We start from the raw sequence: 20,227 nt of genomic DNA on the forward strand, positions 1-20,227 counted from the left end.
CACTATTGGAGAACATACATCTTGACTTGGATGTTTTTTTTCAAAAATGCCCCTCTTAGGGTCCTTACAAACACAAGTAATCATATTAATAAATTCTATAAGATATTGATCTGCCCAAGGCAGAGGCAAAGAGCAAAATCCACACAGGGTTCTTGAAGAGTGAACAGAAAACTGCATCAAGGATGTGTCCCGCATTATGGGTTGGAGTGGAACCATGTTGAATAAGGGAAAGGGCTTGGGTAAAACTGAGAAAGTCTAATGCCACCTAGTATGATTGGATGTAGGGAATCTAAAACATGATGTGAAATAAGACTTTGTAATTCTCCTATAGTATTCAGTGTTACAGGAGGTGGTTGGTATAACAGCAATTGAAAGGATGTTACGAGAGTTCAATCTAAAAGACAAACTTTCACAATTTGTATACTGTATATACCAATTTGTGTGTCCTGACACACTGGAAGTCCAAAACTTTTGAATACATAACAGCTCTGCCCCTGCCCTGCCATGCCCCTCCCTTATGAATACCCATCCCTCTTAAAATTACACTCTAAACCATTTTAGTACATAATTGTAGACTAGCAATTGGTTGCACTACTGCTATTTAGAGGGGAAGTTATCAACCTGACTACCATTAAGACGTGTTATTTATCCCACTTATTAGTAACTAGGTCTCATTTCACAAAATAGGATCTGTGCCAAAATAGCATGAGTTAGTGGTAAAATAACATCTTAATGGTATCCCACATTGATAACTATGTCCTCTACCTCCCGGATTCTAGATAGTTTGACTTAAGTTGCGCGCACAAATTTGGTCACATTCTGGATTTGCACGCGTAACTTAATTAGTTAAGAAGCCAATCAGTGTCAATAATTGCCACTTCAAAAGCAATTATTGACACTAGTTGGCATTAGAATTTATGCGCACAACTGTCTAAATGTATTCTGTAACATAATGCACATATAACATAGTAGATGATGCCAGAAAAAGACCTGCATGGTCCATCCAGTCTGCCCAACAAGATAATTTCACGTGTGCTACTTGTTGTGTATACCTTACCTTGATTTGTCTCTGCCATTGTCAGGGCACAGACCGTATAAGTCTGCCTAGCACCAGCCCCGCCTCCCACCACCGGCTCTGCCTCCCAATCTTGGCTAAGCTTCTGGGGATCCCTTTCTTCCGAGCAGGATTCCTTTATGTTTATCCCACGCATGTTTGAATTCCGTTACCGTTTTCATCTCCACCACCTCCTGCGGGAGGGCAGTCCAAGCATCCACCACTCTCTCCGTGAAAAAATACTTCCTGACATTTTTCTTGAGTCTGCCCCCCTTCAATCTCATTTCATGTCCTCTCGTTCTACCGCATTCCCATCTCCGGAAAAGGTTTGTTTGCGGATTAATACCTTTCAAATATTTGAACGTCTGTATCATATCACTCCTGTTTCTCCTTTCCTCCTGGGTATACATGTTCAGGTCAACAAGTCTCTCCTCATAAGTTTTGTAACTTAGAACATAAATTCTAAGTTGCATAGTTGAAAAGGGGCATGGCGATGGTCATGAATATTTCTAAAATATATGCGCATTGTTATAGAATGCACCCAGTCTGCACCTAATTTAGGCATCGGCATTTACACCAAGTTTTACTTGGCGTAACTGCCCGCAACTAAATTCAGTCATACGGACGGGCTCTCGGCATATTTTATAATCTGTGCGGATATTTAGGCTTACTCTATAACGTATGCCTAAATTTAGGTATACTTTATAGAATATGCCTATATGTATCTCGTTTTAGGTGCTGATTTTTTAAGCGTGATATATAATGTCTAGTCCTACATGCGTAATTGTACACTTATGCGCGAATGTGGTAGTTTGTTTTATAAATATAAATGTGAAAAGGCGCTTAAATTTAGGCAACCTGCTATAGAATGAGGGGGATAGGCACATATGTGTCTTTGGGGCTCATTTTCAAAGCACATAGACTACTATGGAACTTTTTAAGTCTAAGTGCTTTGAAAATACACCTCTTTATGAATTTGGCACTTACTTGGCCTTCTGACCTAAACACTCTCCTATAAAATTACCTCCTTTATGTGGTCTTTGAATGCCAATGAAGAAAATATTTTTAAAAACCCATTGGGCCCAATATTCCAATGATTTATGCTTCTGACTCATGTTATACTCCTAGAATGGCCTCTGTTAAAATTTACTGGAGATGAATGCCCGAATTTATGGTCGAAATTTCATTAAACTCTTACATTTAGGACACAGGTTCTTAACCAGTGCCTGGAGAGGTCATACAGGGTGCAGGAAAGGGTCTTGAAATCTGAGGCAATTTATTGTAACTTTCTAGACAGAATTAAAGCAGTTTTAGGATAGTTATTGGTAATATAACTAGAGGGCGAGTGAAACCATGATTCTCGGTTTCAACTGAAACTGTACCAGCAACTGAAATGTACAGTTCAGTTTGGGCCAAAACTGAAACCAACCTCCCCCCCAGCATGATCACTCTGGGTGTCTCCCACCTGCCCCCCTCATGGTCACTCTTGGTGCACCTTCCTCCATCAGCACCTGTGCCCACCCACCACCATCCTCCACCCATCAACTGAAGGACCTCTCCAGGCCTACCTTTAAATGTCCTGGTGGTTTAGTGGCTCTTCAGGGCAATCCCCAGTCGATCTCGGCCTCCACCTATTCCACAGTCAAAATAGCTGCTGGGACTTCTCATGGCAGCCTCACCAACCATTTTGGCTGCAAAACCGGTGGGGGCAAGAGCAACAGGGATTGTTCTTGCCCTGAAGAGCCACTATAACACCAGGCGATTTAAAGGTAAGCCCAAGGAGGACCTTCGGGTGATGGTTGGAGGGTGATGGTGGTGGGTGGGTACCAAGAGTGATCACAAGGGGGGGGGGGGTGGAGGGAGGGGGTTCCAAGAGTGATCATGGGGGGGTAGAGCAAGGGGAGGGGGGGTTCGGCCAAAACCTGAACCTGGATTTCAGGTTGGTTTCCGTTGGACTCTAAGTATAACTGTGTAGTACTGTAATTTTAATGACATGTTAGCAGGTAACAGTGACATATGTAGCTGTCAGAAGTCATTAGTGGACACGTGGTTTAGGAAAAGTGTGCAAGGATTTCATTGAACAGTTAAAGCGGTGCGGGAACCAAATAAATACCGTTGATATAGGAACATAAAAATCGGGTGGCAATAAGAGTAAATTTAGGGTGGAGAAAATAAGTTAGGAGCTTAGCATGGATTTTCAGACCTAGGCTTATAAATTAGGCTCATAAATGGCATGCCTAAATTTCTAAACATAACTTAAACTCCTAGTCTGAAAATAGGACACAAATTTAGAAGCCTAACTTAGGAGCCTAAATTTACAAGCTCAGCTTTTATTGAATATAGGACACAAACAGTGTTTTTGGTCCTATGATAGTGCTTTTATCCAGTTTCCTATTATCTTTGTCCATCCCTGACAACTGAGAAGAACAGAACTATCATAAGCTTCTATTATACACATGAACTAATATGTTTTGCTTTTTTTCCAAACATAGGCATGCAACAGGCACATTTCCAGACTTCCCAACGAATAAGGCAGGAGGATCAACTTCTCTTTTTGCTCAGAAGACACCTGAGCAGGTATTACTGCATTATTACCTTTTCAAGTAAAGAAATTAAAATACCGAAAGAAGAAAAGTTTTTAAAAAATTGTTTACCTGTAACTGATCGCCATTGATAGCAGGATAAGCTAGACACAAAAGTGGATGATGTCATCTGAAAGTAGGATTTTGGAGTGGCTCTCTGAGAGCTGAGAAAGTACTGGGGAAAAAAATCATAGCATATATGCCCCTTCTCCTGTGTCACATCTCCATGGACATACCTCATATAGCTTAGTGTCATCTGTCAGAGATGTAAGACGGGTTATGTGTCTGATTTATCTTATGGAGGACGTATTACCTGCCTAATGCCTTAATAAGGTTCAAAGCAGGATAATAAAAAATAACCAGGAATTACAGCATAATATAATCACTGCTTAAACAAAGAGAAAATCCTATTAAAAATTTTATGAAATAAATCTGATTTCACCAACTTTCAAAAGAGAAAATTGCATATAGAAGAGCGGATCTCTTTAGGCAAGTCATTCTAGAGCTATGTAAATGAATTTGTTACTAATGATCTATATTTAACATTTTTAACGGAGGGGAATTTGAAAAGCAGATAATTACACTTACAACTTTCTATAAATAAACTCAACAAATGAATCAAAGGGACCAATCCATTCGGGCAATGGCCTTCTAAGGTTTTGAAAATCAGACACACCATCTTTAAATGTATTCGGGCCTGCACTAGGAGCCAGTGCAGTTCTTTAAACAGTGGAGAGACATGGTCAAACTCAGACTTACAATAAGTCAATTTTGCCACCGTATTCTGAATAATCTGAATCCTATGCACTAATCTAGCAGATATCTCTCTATATAAAACGCACCTCCAACATTCTAATGAAGCCTCACTTTCCCAACGTTCTAAAGTGAGGCGGCTGAGACCACTTTTTGCTCCACGAGTGTCTGCCCTGCCCACGCGTCAAACGTAATGACGTCGAGGGCGGAGCAATGACACTCAGCAAATAACCGCGCTCAACCTAAAATGACGTCCCATTAGAAGGTTGGAAACACACTATCCGCCCTTCCCAACTTCCTCCACCCCCCAAAGTCGCCGACCGTTACCAAAACACCCCCCCCAAGGTTGACACCGCAAACACCAACCCAGGCCGGTGCTACAAAAAAAAAAAAAACAATCAGCTGACTAACCTGAGCGCAAACAACAAAAAATGTAAAAACAAAAAAAAAAACACAGCACCGGCGCCGCAGGCAGCCTTGAGCCAGGATCCGCCCGTCTCTTACGTCACTGCCCCTACTTCGCTCCGGGGGCAGTGACGTAAGAGACGGGAGGAGCCTGCACAGCCAGCAGCCAATGCCTCAAGGCGGGCGTAGCCTGCCTTCCGTGGGGGAGGAGTCCAGTGCCCGGGGGGAGGGGGCACATTTTAGCCCTCCCCCCGGCGCCGCCCCCCCACCGCCGACATTGCCGCCCCCCCCTCCCGCCGCGAACCCGCCGCCGCTGCAGCCTACCTTTACTTTTGCTGGCGGGGGATCCCACTCCCCGCCAGCCGACGTCTTCTTCTCAGTCGCTTCCTGCTCTTCAATTTGTTTGCTGATGTCCTGCACGTTGTACGTGCAGGACGTCAGCAAACAAATTGAAGAGCAGGAAGGACTGAGAAGACGTCGGCTGGCGGGGAGTGGGATCCCCCGCCAGCAAAAGTAAAGGTAGGCGGCGGCGGGGGCGGGTTCGCCGGGAGGGGGGTCCTGGGGTGCATCTGCGGGGGCCCCGGCCCCCTCAGGCCCCACGTAGCTACGCCACTGCCTCAAGGCTGCCTGCGGTGCCGCGTTTTTACATTTTCTTAAACATTTTTTGTAGTTAGCACTCAGGACAGCTGAGTGCTTCTTTTTATAGCGCCAGCCCTAGGAGTACCAAAGATACAACATCAAGTGGCAGGGCGGCCCGGAGGAGGAGACGGTGGGTGTGTACCAGGCAGGGGGAGGAGTCACGAAGATCGCCGATCAAGAGGCAGGGAGGGACAGAAGAGGAGGAGATAAACATCAGTGCTAGCAGACAGGGGGAGGAGTACCGAAGAATGGGATCAAGTGGCAGGGAGGGCTGGAGGAGGAGGAGGTGGGGAGAGAGGGAGAGGGAGGGGGTCCCTTTCAGGGAAGCAGACAATGAGGGAGGGGGGCCACCCTGGCACACACGCTCATTCCCCTACACACACTCTCTCTCTCTCTGTCACAAACACACACTTTCACCTGGGAGAGAGGGGGCCACCCTGGCGGACGGGGGCCACCCTGGCAAACACGCTCATTCTTACACACACTCACATTACCATACACACACTCTCTCACAGAGACACTCGCACACAGTCTCACTTTCTCACACTCACAAACATACACTTGCACCTGGCAGGAGGAGAGGGAGGGGGCCACATCTGAGGGAGGGGGGCCCATCCTGCCACACACTCTCATTTTCACACTCACTCTCATTCCCACACACACACTCTCTCACAAACACACTCACACACACTCACTCTCTCACAAATACACACTTAACATGGCAGGGAGACAGGGAGGGGGCACCTTGCAGGAGGGGGGACCATCCTGGCACACACTCATTCTCACACACACTCTCATTCCCACACACACACTCTCTCTCTCAGAGACACTCGCGCACAGTCTCACTCTCTCTCTCACACAGACACTCAAACACAGTCTCACTCTCTCTCTCCCAATCACTGTATCTGTGTAAAACACACTCTCTCACACTCACTGTGTCACACATACGCACTTCCACACACATCACACACACACTCATTCTCACAGACACACTCACACCCACACTCACTCACTCTCTGTCACACACACACACTCGCACATTCACTCTCTCTCTCTCTCTCTCACACTCTCTCAAAAATACACACTCCAAGGAAAACCTTGCTAGCGCCCGTTTCATTTGTTTCAGAAATGGGCCTTTTTTACTAGTACCTAAATAAAGAGAATTGCAGTAGTCAGTTACTGACAAAATTGAAACTGGACAATAACGTTATAATGATCAGTGAAAAAGCATGAATGTACTAAGTGTAATTGTTTAAATTTAAAAAAAAAAGCTTTCTGGACCAAACTATTAACCTGAGGCTCCATTGTCAATGAGGAATCCAAAATCATTCCCAGGACCCTCGATGTTTTTTTTCTGCACTAAATTGGGTTTCCTCAGGCAAACAACAATTGTGTGTTTGTTTGTTTTCAATCTAGTAGAATTAATTATCCTCACAAGTTGGTTCTCCCATGCTGAGGGTTGCAGAAATACATGTCCATACCTTAAAAGAAACCTTTGTAGATTTTAGATACTGCATGTGAACAATACCATTATTTGAAGGTTTGAGCAAACAAGATCACTTGCTGGTTCTGAAAACAATGATGCCACTAAGGAAGATTCTGTAACAGTGCCAATCCTACTGCAGTGTCTCTCCTAGATGTATAATCCAGATAACAGTGCAAATTGGAAGCACGTAATGAGGTGCTTGTGGCATGTCTACAGAAATCTTGTAGTGAAGTTTATCTGGGTTTAAAAAGATTTGGACAAGTTCCTGGAGGAAAAGTCCATAGTCTGCTATTAAGTCAGACATGGGGAAGCAACTGCTTTCCCCTGGATTGGTAGCGTGGAGTGTTGCCATGATTTGGGTTTCTACCAGGTACTTGTGACCTGGCTTGGCCATTGTTGGAAACAGGGTACTGGGCTAAATGTACCATTGGTCTGACCCAGTATGGCTACTCTTAGGTTGTTATGTTCTTATGAAAAGCTTTTTCTCTCAGATGAGCATGAAGTTAGTGGTTAAATACTGGCAGATTTATGTACTGGTTGGATAATTCTGGAGGTTAAAAAGGGAACATAGAAAGTTGCAGGGAAGAGGGATTATTCATTCTATTTGGCAACTCATAGCGCCTATTCTCAAATTGGTTTAATTTGTTTGGATAGAAGCTTAGGGTGATGGATAGTTGAGGCTGAGATAGAACCTATCACTTGGTCAAACCATGCCCCAGAGTAGATAGAGCTTGGGCGGGGATCTGGAGGAGTGGGCAGTCAGTATTGATGCTAAAATGATAATTTACTGAGGGATCCTAAGGTGGTTAGTTGTATAGAGGTGACCATTCAGGAGTATTTAGTTCATAACAGCATTGACAGTTATTCACCTGTGTTGATTTGTATGTGCTTAAAGTCAGTCTTAAGAGGTGAACTGATTGCAATAGTATCAGCAAAGTGGAAGGCTAGAGTGGATGAGAAACATCAACTGAGATCTGAATTGTAACGTTTAGGAAGACAGCATGAGAGGTTTTCTTTTGTAGGGTGATTTATTAGGTAAAATAAGAAAGGTGAGGGCGCAATTTGGAGAGTTATATGAAGAAGAACTAAAGTTTAAATTAGAATGAGTAAAGCAGTGTTACTTTGAAGTAGGCAAAAAAAGCTGAAAAGTTGTTAGCTCAAAGATGGAAATTACAGCAAACAAGAGCTAACATCGCAAGTATTAAGGGAAAGGGAAGGAGGGTACTCATCAGGGAGGAGGACATACAGAGATGGTTCATGAAATTTTATGAGGAGTCATATACATCAGAACATCAGCTGCAGATTGCAGAGATTGATACATGCTTTTTAGGGGTATACTTGCCCATTATAGAAGCTAGCCAAGCACAGACACTAGAAGATGGTGGCATGACAGAGGAGGAAATGATGAAGGCAATTAAACATTTAAGGGTAGGTTAATTGCCTAGATCAGATGGGTCTGCAGGGTTATTTTATAAAAATAAAATGTGCAGGTCAGGTGGGTCCATTATTGACATGCCTATTTAATTTTTGAAAGGGGACAACTGGTTGCAATGCTATTTGAGACTAGCAGGCATTACCATTCTTCCAAAATTGGGCAAAGAAGCAACCCATTGTGGTGGGCATCGATAAGTATCACTCTTAGGTTTTGACGCTAATATTATGGCTAAGATTTTAGCAGATTGGTTAGTGATAGTGTTGCCCCAATTGATACATCAAGATCAGGTGGATTTTATAGGAGGACAGCAGGAATCAGATGAGATTAGATTGGTCTTTAATATCATATGGAAGGCCAGAGGGGGATGAAATCCAATGGTGGCTGTTGCAGTCGATGCTGAAAAAGCGTTCAACTGGACTGATTGTGGGTTTATGGGCAGCATATTAGTAAGAGTGGGTATTGGAGGGAGGTTTATTAACTGAATGTGTAAAGGTGAACAGAAGATACTTATCAGAACTGTGAAAAGGAGTGAGGCAGGGGTACATGCTGTCACCTCTGCTATTTTCAGTGGTAATATAACCTTTAACTCAGAGCATTTGGGCATGCATAGACATCGAGGGGTAGAGCACAAAATTTCTTTTTGCAGATGACATCTTCATAATTATAAGGTAAGAGGAAAGAACCTTGGAGACTTTACAAGGCTGTATGACTTACTTTGGAACATTGTCAGGTTTTACAGCCAGTCTTTCCAAGATGGAAATATTAAATATCTCAGTACCAGGACAGAAGGTAAGCTACTTGAAAAGTAAGTTCCCTTTTCATTGGGTTTCCCATTTAATAAAGTATCTGGGGGGTGGCTGTGGGTATAGATCATTGCACTTTATATAGTTGGAACTCTGAACCCCTTGCAGCTACAGTGAATAGAGACTTAGAGAAGTGAGATAAGTTGATGCTCTCTTGGGTAAGGCACATAGAGGCAGTTAGGATCATGATTTTACTTAAGTTTTTATCTCTTTCAAGCAGTACCTATACAGATCCCTAGAAAAATATTTCAGAGATGGCATGGGAAGCTATTTAGATTTATCTGGGGGGGTGGGAGGAGGAAAAGGAAACCAAAGGTGGCCCAAGAGATTTTGTTTTAATCCAAGAGGGACAAAAATGCTGGTATGGGAGCAGGTGAGGAAGTTATTAGGGAGGAAAGGGCTCTCCAATTTCTCTGTCATTGTTTAGCCATCTACATGTCTTCTTTTTGTCATGGTCTTTCCACTTCTGGGTCTTTGGTTTTCTCATATGCAGATGATATGTTTGTTTTAATACCGGTTGATGTAGACTTAATGTCTGCTCTGTCCTGCATATCATCTTTTATCAATAGAATTAAAGAACAGAGTGTTATACATGGGTTTAAATTAAATGCAGATAAAACAAAACTTCTTTGGTTTAGTAGGAAAGAGAACACTATTCCTGTTGGTTTTGTTGGATGGTTTGACTTTAAAGGTGGAAAAAGTATCAAAGATATTTGGTGTTTTTCTGAACACTTCTTTAACAGTGAAACCCCTGGTCAATGCTGTGTTAAAGGTTGTAGGTTTTAAGTTACATCGGTATAGGAATATTTGTGCATTATTATCAGAGAAACACTTTTCTGTGCTAGTTCAGTCCATCATTTTATCTTCTTTAGATTATTGTAATAGTATATATTGAGGCTCATTTTCAAAGCACTTAGACTTACAAAGTTCCATAGGTTACTATGGAATTTTGTAAGTCTAAGTGCTTTGAAAATACACCTCATTGTCTGCTGTCTGCTCAATTAATTTCGAGATTATTCACATTACAAAAAACACTGCAGCCAAGTTGGTGTTTAAAAAGAAAAGATTTGATCATGCCACTCCATGTTTGGTTAGGCTGCATTGGCTTCCAGTAGATACTTGAATTTAATTTAAATTGGCCTGTTGGGTTTATAAAATGTTTGATGGTTCATGTCCGGAATATTTGATAAAACTCTTTTCTTTCTCTTCAGCTCCTACTTTTTCTACATCTGGAGATCATCATCTCCTTTATTTCTCATTCTTAACTGGTGTAAAGTATAACAAATCTTTACAAATATTTATTCCTTATCAAACTATTCAATTTTGGTGTTCTTTACCTATTTTACTGAGGGTAGCACCTACTTACTTCTCCTTTTGAAAAGGTTTGAAGACTTTTCTGTTTCAGAAATCTTATTTGTAATGTTTAGGTAAATTTGTAATTATACTTGGAATCCACTTTGAACCTAATTAGAGACTTGGCAGAATAGAAGTACAATGCACTCCATTTAAGTGCACATCGGATAAGCGCATGCTCTGTTTAACTGCATGCCGTACTTTGGTCCCGTTTTTGGTGCCATCAATTTCTATGGGGACAAACCGGTTTAGCGCACCACTGATAAGTGCAAGATTCGCATATATGCCTGGTTTAAGACCGCTCCTCTGCAGGAAAGACTCCGCATAAGCGCACATGGAAGCCGATTGGCGCATGACAACCAACGAGATTTCAAATTTACTGCCCCTTTAACTGCCACAGGCAGAATAAGCGAAAGAATGTTGTTAGAGTGTACACTGGGGTCGTCGTCGCGCAACTGTAAGACTTTAACACTGGCTGAACAAATAGAAGCTCTTAAAAAATTAGAAAACAAAGAGGCATATTTTCAAAGCACTTAGCCTTCCAAAGTTCCATAGGTTTCTATGGAACTTTGGAAGGCTAAGTGCTTTGAAAATATGCCTCAAAGTCAAGCATCTATTGCTAAAGAATATGGTGTCAATCCCAGTCAAATTTCACGTGTCTTGAAGCAGAAAGACCAACTTCTGGAAGACTGGCAAAACAATACAAATCCACACTGGAAACGAAAATGTGCGGGAAAAGCTGAGGAGGTAGAAGATGCTCTTCTTCGGTGGTTTTCTCAAGTCATGAGCAGACAGTTTCCTGTCAGTGATCCACTGCTTATGGAGAAAGCTAATCAGCTAGCTGAAAGTCTTGGACTAACTGAATTCAAAGCCACTGTTGGATGGTTGGAAAGATGGAAGGAGAGCAACAACATAAAATTCAAGAAACAGCATGGTGAAAAACAAGACGCTGATGACTTTGGTGCTGAAAATTGGGTTGTTTCAGTTCTTCCTACCACCTTGAACAAGCTTGCACCTCGTGACATTTTCAATGCTGACGATTCCTGATGGAACACTTGCATTCAAGCAAGCTGAAACTACAGGAGGTAAAACATCGAAGGACCGACTGACAATCCTCCTTTGCTGCAATATGGATGGGAGTGAGAAGTTGGAACCACTCATCATTGAAAAGAGCAAATAGCCCCATTGCTTCAAGAATGTTAAGCGACTTCCTGTGTCATACGAAGCTAACGCAAATTCATGGATGACTGGGGAAATTTGGAAGCAGTGGCTAAAGAAGTTAGACACTAGAATGCGGTCACAAAAGCGTCAGATTTTGTTGCTTTGTGATAATTGTGCTGCACACAGTGATGATGTCAGGCTGTCTAATGTCAAGGTGGTCTTCTTGCCACCAAACACTACCTCTCTGATCCAACCTATGGATCAGGGCATAATAGCCAATTTTAAACAACATTATCAGGCTCTTGTGCTACGTCGTCTGATGAGCGTTATGGATGACCAGACTGGCAAGGATAAACGTGCTGTTGAACTGGCTCGTAATCTATCACTGTTGGATTCCCTACATATGCAGAAAGAAGCCTGGAATCATGTTACACAGGCAACCATTGTGAACTGCTACAAGCGGGCAAGCTTTGTTAGGGATGTGGAGAGGGACAAAACAGATGCAGCTGTTGCAAACACATCAGATGAACAGGCTATTGACATCCCAGCCTGTGTTACTGAAGAGGAGTTTCATCACTGTATAGCTGTTGATTACGATCTACAAACAGCTGACGACAGCACTGCTGTCGAGATAAACGCCTACATGCAGGCAACGTCTGATGATGAAATGAGCAGCGAGGCACATGCTGACGAAATTCAACAACATCCTGTCACTTTTGCAAGAGTGCTGGAGAGTCTCAACACCGTAAGGGCCTATCTGGAGGTCACGGATGTCAGTGCTATGACAGTTTTTACCATCTGGCAGACGTAGTGTATGGAACTCACAGACACAAGAGTGTACAGAGGACTATGACTGATTGCTTCAAGTAAGCCTAACGTCAGTTAACGAAGACTATATAACATCAGTTAACGGAGACTGTATACTGTACGTATAATAAACAGTATAACAGGATCTGGGAACGGGATTTGGGTAGAGAATTGGAGGGAGAAGAGTGGGAGGAGATTTGTATTCACACACACAAAATGTAATATGCACCACAGATTATAGAAAATGTGCCTAAGGTGCCTGCATGCTGGTATTATAAGCGAAAAGCCGGTTAGTCGGCTAATAGGAACGCAGCTTTTCACTTATCCAAGGCCGAAACATGGCCATGTCGAGTCGTATTTTTTGACACCCCAATAAGGACTTTATTGTTATCCTCCCCAGATTTACCTTACTGTTTTCTTTGTATTTCTCACAGTTTCGTGAGGTTCGTTCCTCCTTTTTTTAGTTTCATTTTGCTGGTATTATACCTCAGACAGGATGGAACATTTTGTCATACAGGGGCCGGAAGTGCTGGAGAGAATGTGGAATATGTGGTACATATAGGCATATATGGTGGAACTGTGATAAGATTTAGAGTTATTGGGAGGCTGTTTTTGACTATGCTGGCAACTTAGTATAGGGACAGATTCTATGCATAATGAAGCATGCATTATTAAATAAGAAAGTGGTAGGGGTAGAGGTGCCCCTCAGTGATAAATTGTTATGAATGGGTGGAGCCTGGGGTTGGTGGAGAAGGGTACTGAGAGGAGGGATTTGTCCTGTGAGCGGAGGTTTTGGGCGGGAACGTAAGGGGAGATGAGGGTAGAGAGGTAATGAGGGGCTGCAGACTGAGTGCAGCAGCCTGAATGGTTTTGATTACCAGTTCATGCTCAGTGGAGGTGCCCGCATTTCTGGCAGTAAAGGAGAAATTGGGCTTTTTATGTGATAGATGTGGAGGGGCATAATTGAACGGGGCGCTCAAGTTTTCCTGAGGGCGTCCTCGCAGGACGTCCCCGCGAAGGGGTGGAGAAACCCGTATTATCGAAACAAGATGGGCGTTCATCTTTCATTTCGATAATACGGTCGGTGGTGCCCAAATCTCAACATTTAGGTCGACCTTAGAGATGGTTGACATAAATGTTGAGATGCCGACCTTAGAGATGGTCGTCCCCGGTTTTCGTCGATAATGGAAACCGAGGACGCCCATCTCAAAAATGACCAAGTCCAACTCATTTGGTTGTGGGAGGAGCCAGCATTTGTAGTGCACTGGTCCCCCTGACATGCCAGGACACCAACTGGGCACTCTAGGGTGCACTGCAGTGGACTAACTGATGGTAATTGGTGAGTGGGAATTGTCCGGTGGAAACTGTCCAGGTGGGAACTGACCTAGAACCCTACATAGACACCACATGCCAGCAGAATCCTTTACCTCAGTTGCAGATGCAGAACATGAATCTCACCTGATACAAAACAGGGTACTGCAAAAAACATACAGACAAAAACTGAAAGCAGAGATACCGGACTCTGCATGTCATGCAACACCAGAGAAATAGAAAGCAAGGCATGTCATACTGTACAGTGCAATATAAAGCCAACAGATGGAAATTCTCAACATTGACATAATTCAATCACTAAACTGAAAATAAAATCATTTTTCCTATCTTTGTAGTCTGGTCATTTTATTACTCCAATCATCTTGTTCCCGATCCTTGGTTCCATTTTCCTCTGTGTGTATTCTTAACTCTGTTTCCAGGGTCTCCTTCCATTTGCTATTTCTTCTCTCACCTTCTGCTGTATGTCTGTTTGGCACTAATCTTTCATGTTCAGCTTTTCAATTTCTCTGCCTCCTTCTCAAATCTGTCTTCTTTTCCCTCTCTCTTTTCTTCATGTACAGCCTGTCTCCCCTCTTCCCTTCATGTGCGGCATGTCTCCCCTTTCCCTTCTCTTATGTGTAGCCTGACACCCCTCTTCCTTTTCCTTCATGTTCAGCTTTCAATTTATGTGTAACATGTCACCCCTCTTCCTGTCCCTTTGTGTAGCATGTCTCCCCTATTCCCTTCCCTTTATGTATAGCATGTCTCCCTTTTTCCCGTGCCTTCATGTGTGGCATGTCTCCCCTCTTCCCTTCCCTTTATATGTAGCATGTCTCCCCTCACCCCTCTTCCTCTCCCTTTGTGTAGCATGTCTCCCCTATTCCCTTCCCTTTATGTATAGCATGTCTCCCTTTTCCCCGTGCCTTCATGTGTAGCATGTCTCCCCTCTTCATTCACCTATATGTACAACATTTCACTCATTTTCCTCTGTGGTATTGTCTTACCTCCTCCTTCTTTCCCCACAGGTCCTGGCACCTCCCTCCTCCTCCCCCCAAATCCAGCTCCTTTTTCCCTTTCTGTGCCCTTCTCTTCTTCACCCACCTCATTGGATATCTGTCTTCCCTAACTGACCTCCCTGTCCAGCACCGCTCTCCCTCCTTGCTCTCCCATGCTGGACCTTTCTCCCTCCTTGCTCCCCTCTGATGCAGCACCTCTCTCCCTCCTTGTTCCCCCCCCCCCAATGCAGCACCTCTCTTGCTCCTTGCCCCCTCCCCCGATGCAGCACTGCTCTCCTTCATTCTCACACACCCCCAGTCCAGCACCTCTCCCTCATTCTCAAATCCTGATCCCTAGCATTTCCCCACATTCTCATACCCACGGCCCCAGCCCAGCACCTCTTCCTCATTCTGAAACCCCCATCCCCAGCATCTCTCCCTCATTTTGAAACCCACAACCCCAGTCCAGCACCTCTCTCTCATTCTGAACCCCCCAGCCCCAGTCCAGCACTTCTCCATCATATTCACACTCCCCCAGCCCCAGTCTAGCACATTTCCCTCATTCGCAAACCCAGTTTGAAGGCAGGATGGAGGCAATTTGAGATTGAGGGGAGAGGTTCCGGATTGTGGATGGGGAAGAGAGGGGGAGATATACTGAACTAGGGAGAGTGGGAGAAATGGCAAACCATGGGGAGAGGATTGGTCCCCGAATTCATGTAAAGAGGGGTGCTCGGTATGTGATATGGTCCTTGAATGGTGTTGGTTGTGGTGGAGGGGATCCCCACGGCATACCTGGAGAGCAGCTACGGCACACTGGTTGAAAAATGCTGTGCTATGGAGTGAGAAAATGCTGAAGTTATCTTATTCACATGAGATTGTCTTCTAATTTTTAATAGCAGAGCCTTTTGTAGTGTTTTAGTAAATGGGAGAACTTGTTTGTGCTTGCTGTTAATTTGTGTCTGTTTAGATTCTACTATATAAGTGGAGTTTATTTTATTTTTTGAGGACGTGAACCTTCCCTATTTATTTATTTCTTTCTTTACTTATTTATTTGGGAACTTCATTATCTGATTTCCCAGTCAACAACAGACTGCCAAGGTAGCATATACATAGTCATACGAGCAGCTCAGTAATCATAACACATAAGAGCATAACCAGAAACAGAGGTTAAAACTCACATTATCAACCTCCTGCCAACACACTGTTGCCCCTCTAAATTACTTCCATTATTTCTCCCTGCCTTTGTTTATTCTTCTGCCCCCCCCCCCAAAAAAAAAAAAACAATCCAAAACCCTCAATTGTCCTCAAATATCAATTTAGAAGAGAAAGAGAAAAATGTAGGGGTCCATATGTAGTGGGACATATCTGGGTAGGAAAACAACTCTAACCCAGATAAGTTCCAGATAGTGCTGCTAAATATCTTTTCAAACTGCTGTGGTCAGGGGCAGCCAGGATGGAGACAATTTTCAGCACCACTACAGGGATAACTGTTCGGACAACTTAGGACAGCAAAAAAGCAAAAAAATCCATTAGGCATTTACTGCAGTATCTAGATATTCAGTGGCAGACACTGTCCATATACTGCTGCCGAATATTTGGATTTTTTGCCTTTGGCAACTGAAAGTTTAAAAAAAAAATGGTGACCACCACAGGCTGAATATTGGGTGGGAGAGGGAGGGAGTTTTATTAGGAGGTCCAGCTTCTACCCTGAGAGCCTGTGCAGATAGACAATTATAGAAGGAAATGTGAAATTGGTTGTCCTGTGGTCCAAGGCCTGACCTTTTTTTTGGTTACTTTTTGTTAATTGATTATTCATTTTTGTTCAGGTTGTTGCTGAAATTGCTAATTGATTATTCATTTTTGTTCAGGTTGTTGCTGAAATTGCTGCTAAAGAGGAAGAGAGAGCTAGAAAAAATAGAGGGAAAAAGAAAGGGAAAAAGCTAAAAGTAAAAAAGAAAGACAAGACAAAAGGAAAAGGTAAAAGAAAGGGGAAAGATGAGGTAAGAAACTTTAAATATCACAGCTCTCTTGGAATGATTATGGAAGAATATAATAACTATAAAGATCAATTCAGTGCCTAGTGAACAACTCCTACAGCCTCTGCAGTGCAGAATGGTCCATGACCCAAAGAGTTTGCATACCTATTCCTTTTCTTTCCTTTGGTGTACAAGAGTTGCACAGTCTCCTTCTTTCTCTGCCCCAGAGCTGTGACCAATTGTTTCCTCAGGAGTGGAAAGCCTTTGCTGTCCCTGGGAGGAACTATGTTCAGTTAATTTTGCTGGAGGCAGGCAGAAGTAGGTCAATGGCTCTATTATGCTGCTGTATGGCAGGTCCATTTCCTACTGGCTCTCCATCTCCAAAGAATTTTGTCTATATGGCATGCATATAGGCAAGCATGTCCTCCAGAGAGGAGTTGTTAAAACTGGCAAATTGACTGGAGTTAGTTATATCTTCTCCCAGCATAGAACCCCTAACACTTACATTTCAACACAGAAGCTGTTAAAGTTTTGCATGATGCAGAAAATCAGAATATAAAGAGATTTTCCACAGGAAGAAAATAAATCTTCTCATATTGAGAACAATTTGAATTGAGTAGCAAAAATGAAGGCCCAACAAATTATTTCTACTCTGAATATATTCAGGGTGGAGGCCTCTAATAAAAAAGTAAAAGGCATGTAGGTATGGGTATAAGTATTTATTTAGATTTTGCTCACACCTTTTTCAGTAGTAGCTCAAGGTGAGTTATATTCAGGTACACTGGATATTTCTCTGTCCCAGGAAGGCTCACAATCTAAGTCTGTACTACTACTACTACTTAGCATTTCTATAGCGCTGCCAGGGTTACGCAGCGCTGTACAAGTTTAGACAAGGGGAAGGACAGTCCCTTCTCAAGAGAGCTTACAATCTAAAGGTAATAAGCTATGTAGTCAGTGTAGGTATCAGGAATGGGGAAGGTGGTTAGGCGCCAAAAGCAAGGGAGAAGAGATGGGCCTTGAGTAAGGACTTGAAAATGGGCAGGGAGGGTGCACGGCGTATGGGCTCAGGAAGTCTGTTCCAGGCATAAGGTGAAACGAGGCAGAAGGGGCGGAGTCTGGAGTTAGCGGTGGTGGAGAAGGGTACAGATAGGAGTGATTTGTCTTGAGAGCGGAGGTTACGGGTGGGAACATACGGGGAGAGGAGGGTAGAGAGGTAATGGGTGGCTGCAGATTGAGTGCACTTGAAGGTCAATAGGAGAAGCTTGAATTGTATACGGTAGCGGATCGGGAGCCAGTGAAGCGACTCGAGGAGAGGGGTGATATGAGAGTATCGGTTCACGCAGTAGATAAGATGTGCGGCGGAGTTTTGGACAGATTGAAGGGGGCATAGGTGGCTAAGCGGGAGGCCAGCGAGGAGAAGGTTGCAATAGTCAAGACGAGAGGTAACAAGCGAGTGCACGAGGGTTCGGGTGGTCTGTTCAGAAAGGAATGGGCGAATTTTGCTAATATTATAGAGGAAGAAGCGACAGGTCTTAGCTGTCTGCTGGATATGGGCAGAGAAGGAGAGGGAGGAATCAAAAATGACTCTGAGATTGCGGGCTGAAGAGACGGGGAGGATGAGGGCGTTGTCAACAGAGACGGAAAGTGGGGGAAGAGGAGAAGAGGGTTTGGGTGGAAAGACAAGGAGCTCAGTCTTAGCCATGTTCAGTTTCAGATGCCTGTTGGACATCCAGGCAGCGATGTCGGAAAGGCAGGCCGAAACTTTGGCCTGGGTTTCGACTGTGATGTTGGGAGTGGAGAGGTAAAGTTGGGTGTCATCAGCATAGAGATGGTACTGGAATCCATGAGTTGAGGATCAACGAGCCCAGGGAAGAGGTGTATATCGAGAAAAGAAGCGGTCCAAGGACAGATCCTTGAGGGACCCCGACAGAGAGCGGGACGGGGGTGGAAGAAGAGCCATTAGAAAATACTCTGAAGGTGCGTTGGGAAAGATACGAGGAGAACCAGGAAAGGACGGAGCCCTGGAATCCAAATGAGGACAGTGTGTCAAGAAGTAACTTATGATTGACTGTGTCAAAGGCGGCAAATAGGTCGAGGAGGATGAGGATGGAATAGTGACCTTTGGATTTGGCAAGGAACAGGTCATTGCAGACTTTAGAGAGTGCTGTTTCTGTTGAGTGTAGTGGGCGAAAGCCGGATTGAAGCGGGTCGAGGACGGCCTGAGAGGAGAGGAAGTCAAGGCAGTGGCTGTGGACAGCACGTTCAAGTAATTTGGAGAGGAAGGGTAGAAGAGAGATGGGGCGGTAGTTGGAGGGACAGGTGGGGTCAAGTGATGGTTTTTGAGAAGTGGTGTGACTACAGCGTGCTTGAAGGTGTCAGGGACAGTAGCAGTGGAGAGAGAGAGGTTGAGGATGTGACAGATTGAGGGGTTAACTGTAGGAGAGATGTTGGTAAGCAGGTTGGTGGGAATGTTCCTGAGGCAATGGAGGGTTAAGTGACTTGCCCAAGATCACAAGGAGCAGCAGTGGGATTTGAACCAGCCACCTCTGGATTGCAAGACCGGTGCTCTAACCACTGGCCAGTTTGGGAGTATAAGAGGGACATCAGTGAGACATTAGAATAGCAATACCTCTTATCAACTTCAGATTTATTTTTTCAATCCATAATAAATGAAAATTTGTCTATGCCAAATATCCCCCAAATAAACCCTTTTACATTTGCTGTTCAGAAAGACCAAATATTTGCTGCTGTTTACTAAGGAGAAGCTCAAAATGGTGCACAGTGCAGGAAAAAAGTGCAGTAGATCACGGATGGACCTAAGAGGCGGAGTCTTGAGTAGGAGTTAGCAAAGTTTATTGAAGGACCCAACACATAAAATTTAAAAACAATTAAAATAAGTTAAAAATATGGAATATGCACAGATAGTGGTCTTGAAAACAAATGGCTTCCTATATATTTTAGTCAAAAGTGTGTCTCTAAACTGAATAAACTGTAAAATACAATTGGCATAATGAAATGACATTAATCTACTATAATAAAACGCACCCTGAACGTTCTGAGGACAAAGGTTTCTGAACTCACAGCACAAGGGTTCGTAACTTCATGGTGGTGAAGCCATCCCACTATGACTCGGAGCCCCGCCCTCACGTCAAACGTCATGACGTGAGTTCAGAACCTTAGAAAAAAGAACGTTCAGGGAGCGTTTAAAAACAAAAAAGTTAAGGAAAAACAAAAAACAAACAAGCAAGGGGAGCAGGATCTGCAACACCCACACCCCGCACTGCACACCCCCCACAAAGCCAAACACGACAAAGCGCAAAAAAAAAGAAAAAAACCCAGCCAACAAATGCTGCAGGAGCAATACACACACCCGCGTCCACCCCCCCCCAAGCCAACAAAGAAAATCCTGCAAAAAAAAAAAACGCAACACAATCCACATGAAGCAACCCCCACCCCTACCCACCCAC

General features: G+C 43.7%; 1 protein-coding gene across 1 annotated transcript in view; it reads left to right on the forward strand.

The window, feature by feature from the left end:
* IQCA1 (IQ motif containing with AAA domain 1) overlaps positions 1-20,227 on the forward strand; it is an 827,164-nt gene that overhangs the window by 323,900 nt on the left and 483,037 nt on the right. The window contains exons 7-8 of the mRNA XM_030209164.1: positions 3,547-3,631; positions 16,653-16,784. Coding sequence (XP_030065024.1) covers positions 3,547-3,631; positions 16,653-16,784 — 217 coding nt within the window. The remainder of the gene's footprint in view (positions 1-3,546; positions 3,632-16,652; positions 16,785-20,227) is intronic.

This window comes from Microcaecilia unicolor, chromosome 7 (genome assembly GCF_901765095.1).
Source record: "Microcaecilia unicolor chromosome 7, aMicUni1.1, whole genome shotgun sequence".
Classification (NCBI taxonomy): Eukaryota; Metazoa; Chordata; class Amphibia; order Gymnophiona; family Siphonopidae; genus Microcaecilia; species Microcaecilia unicolor.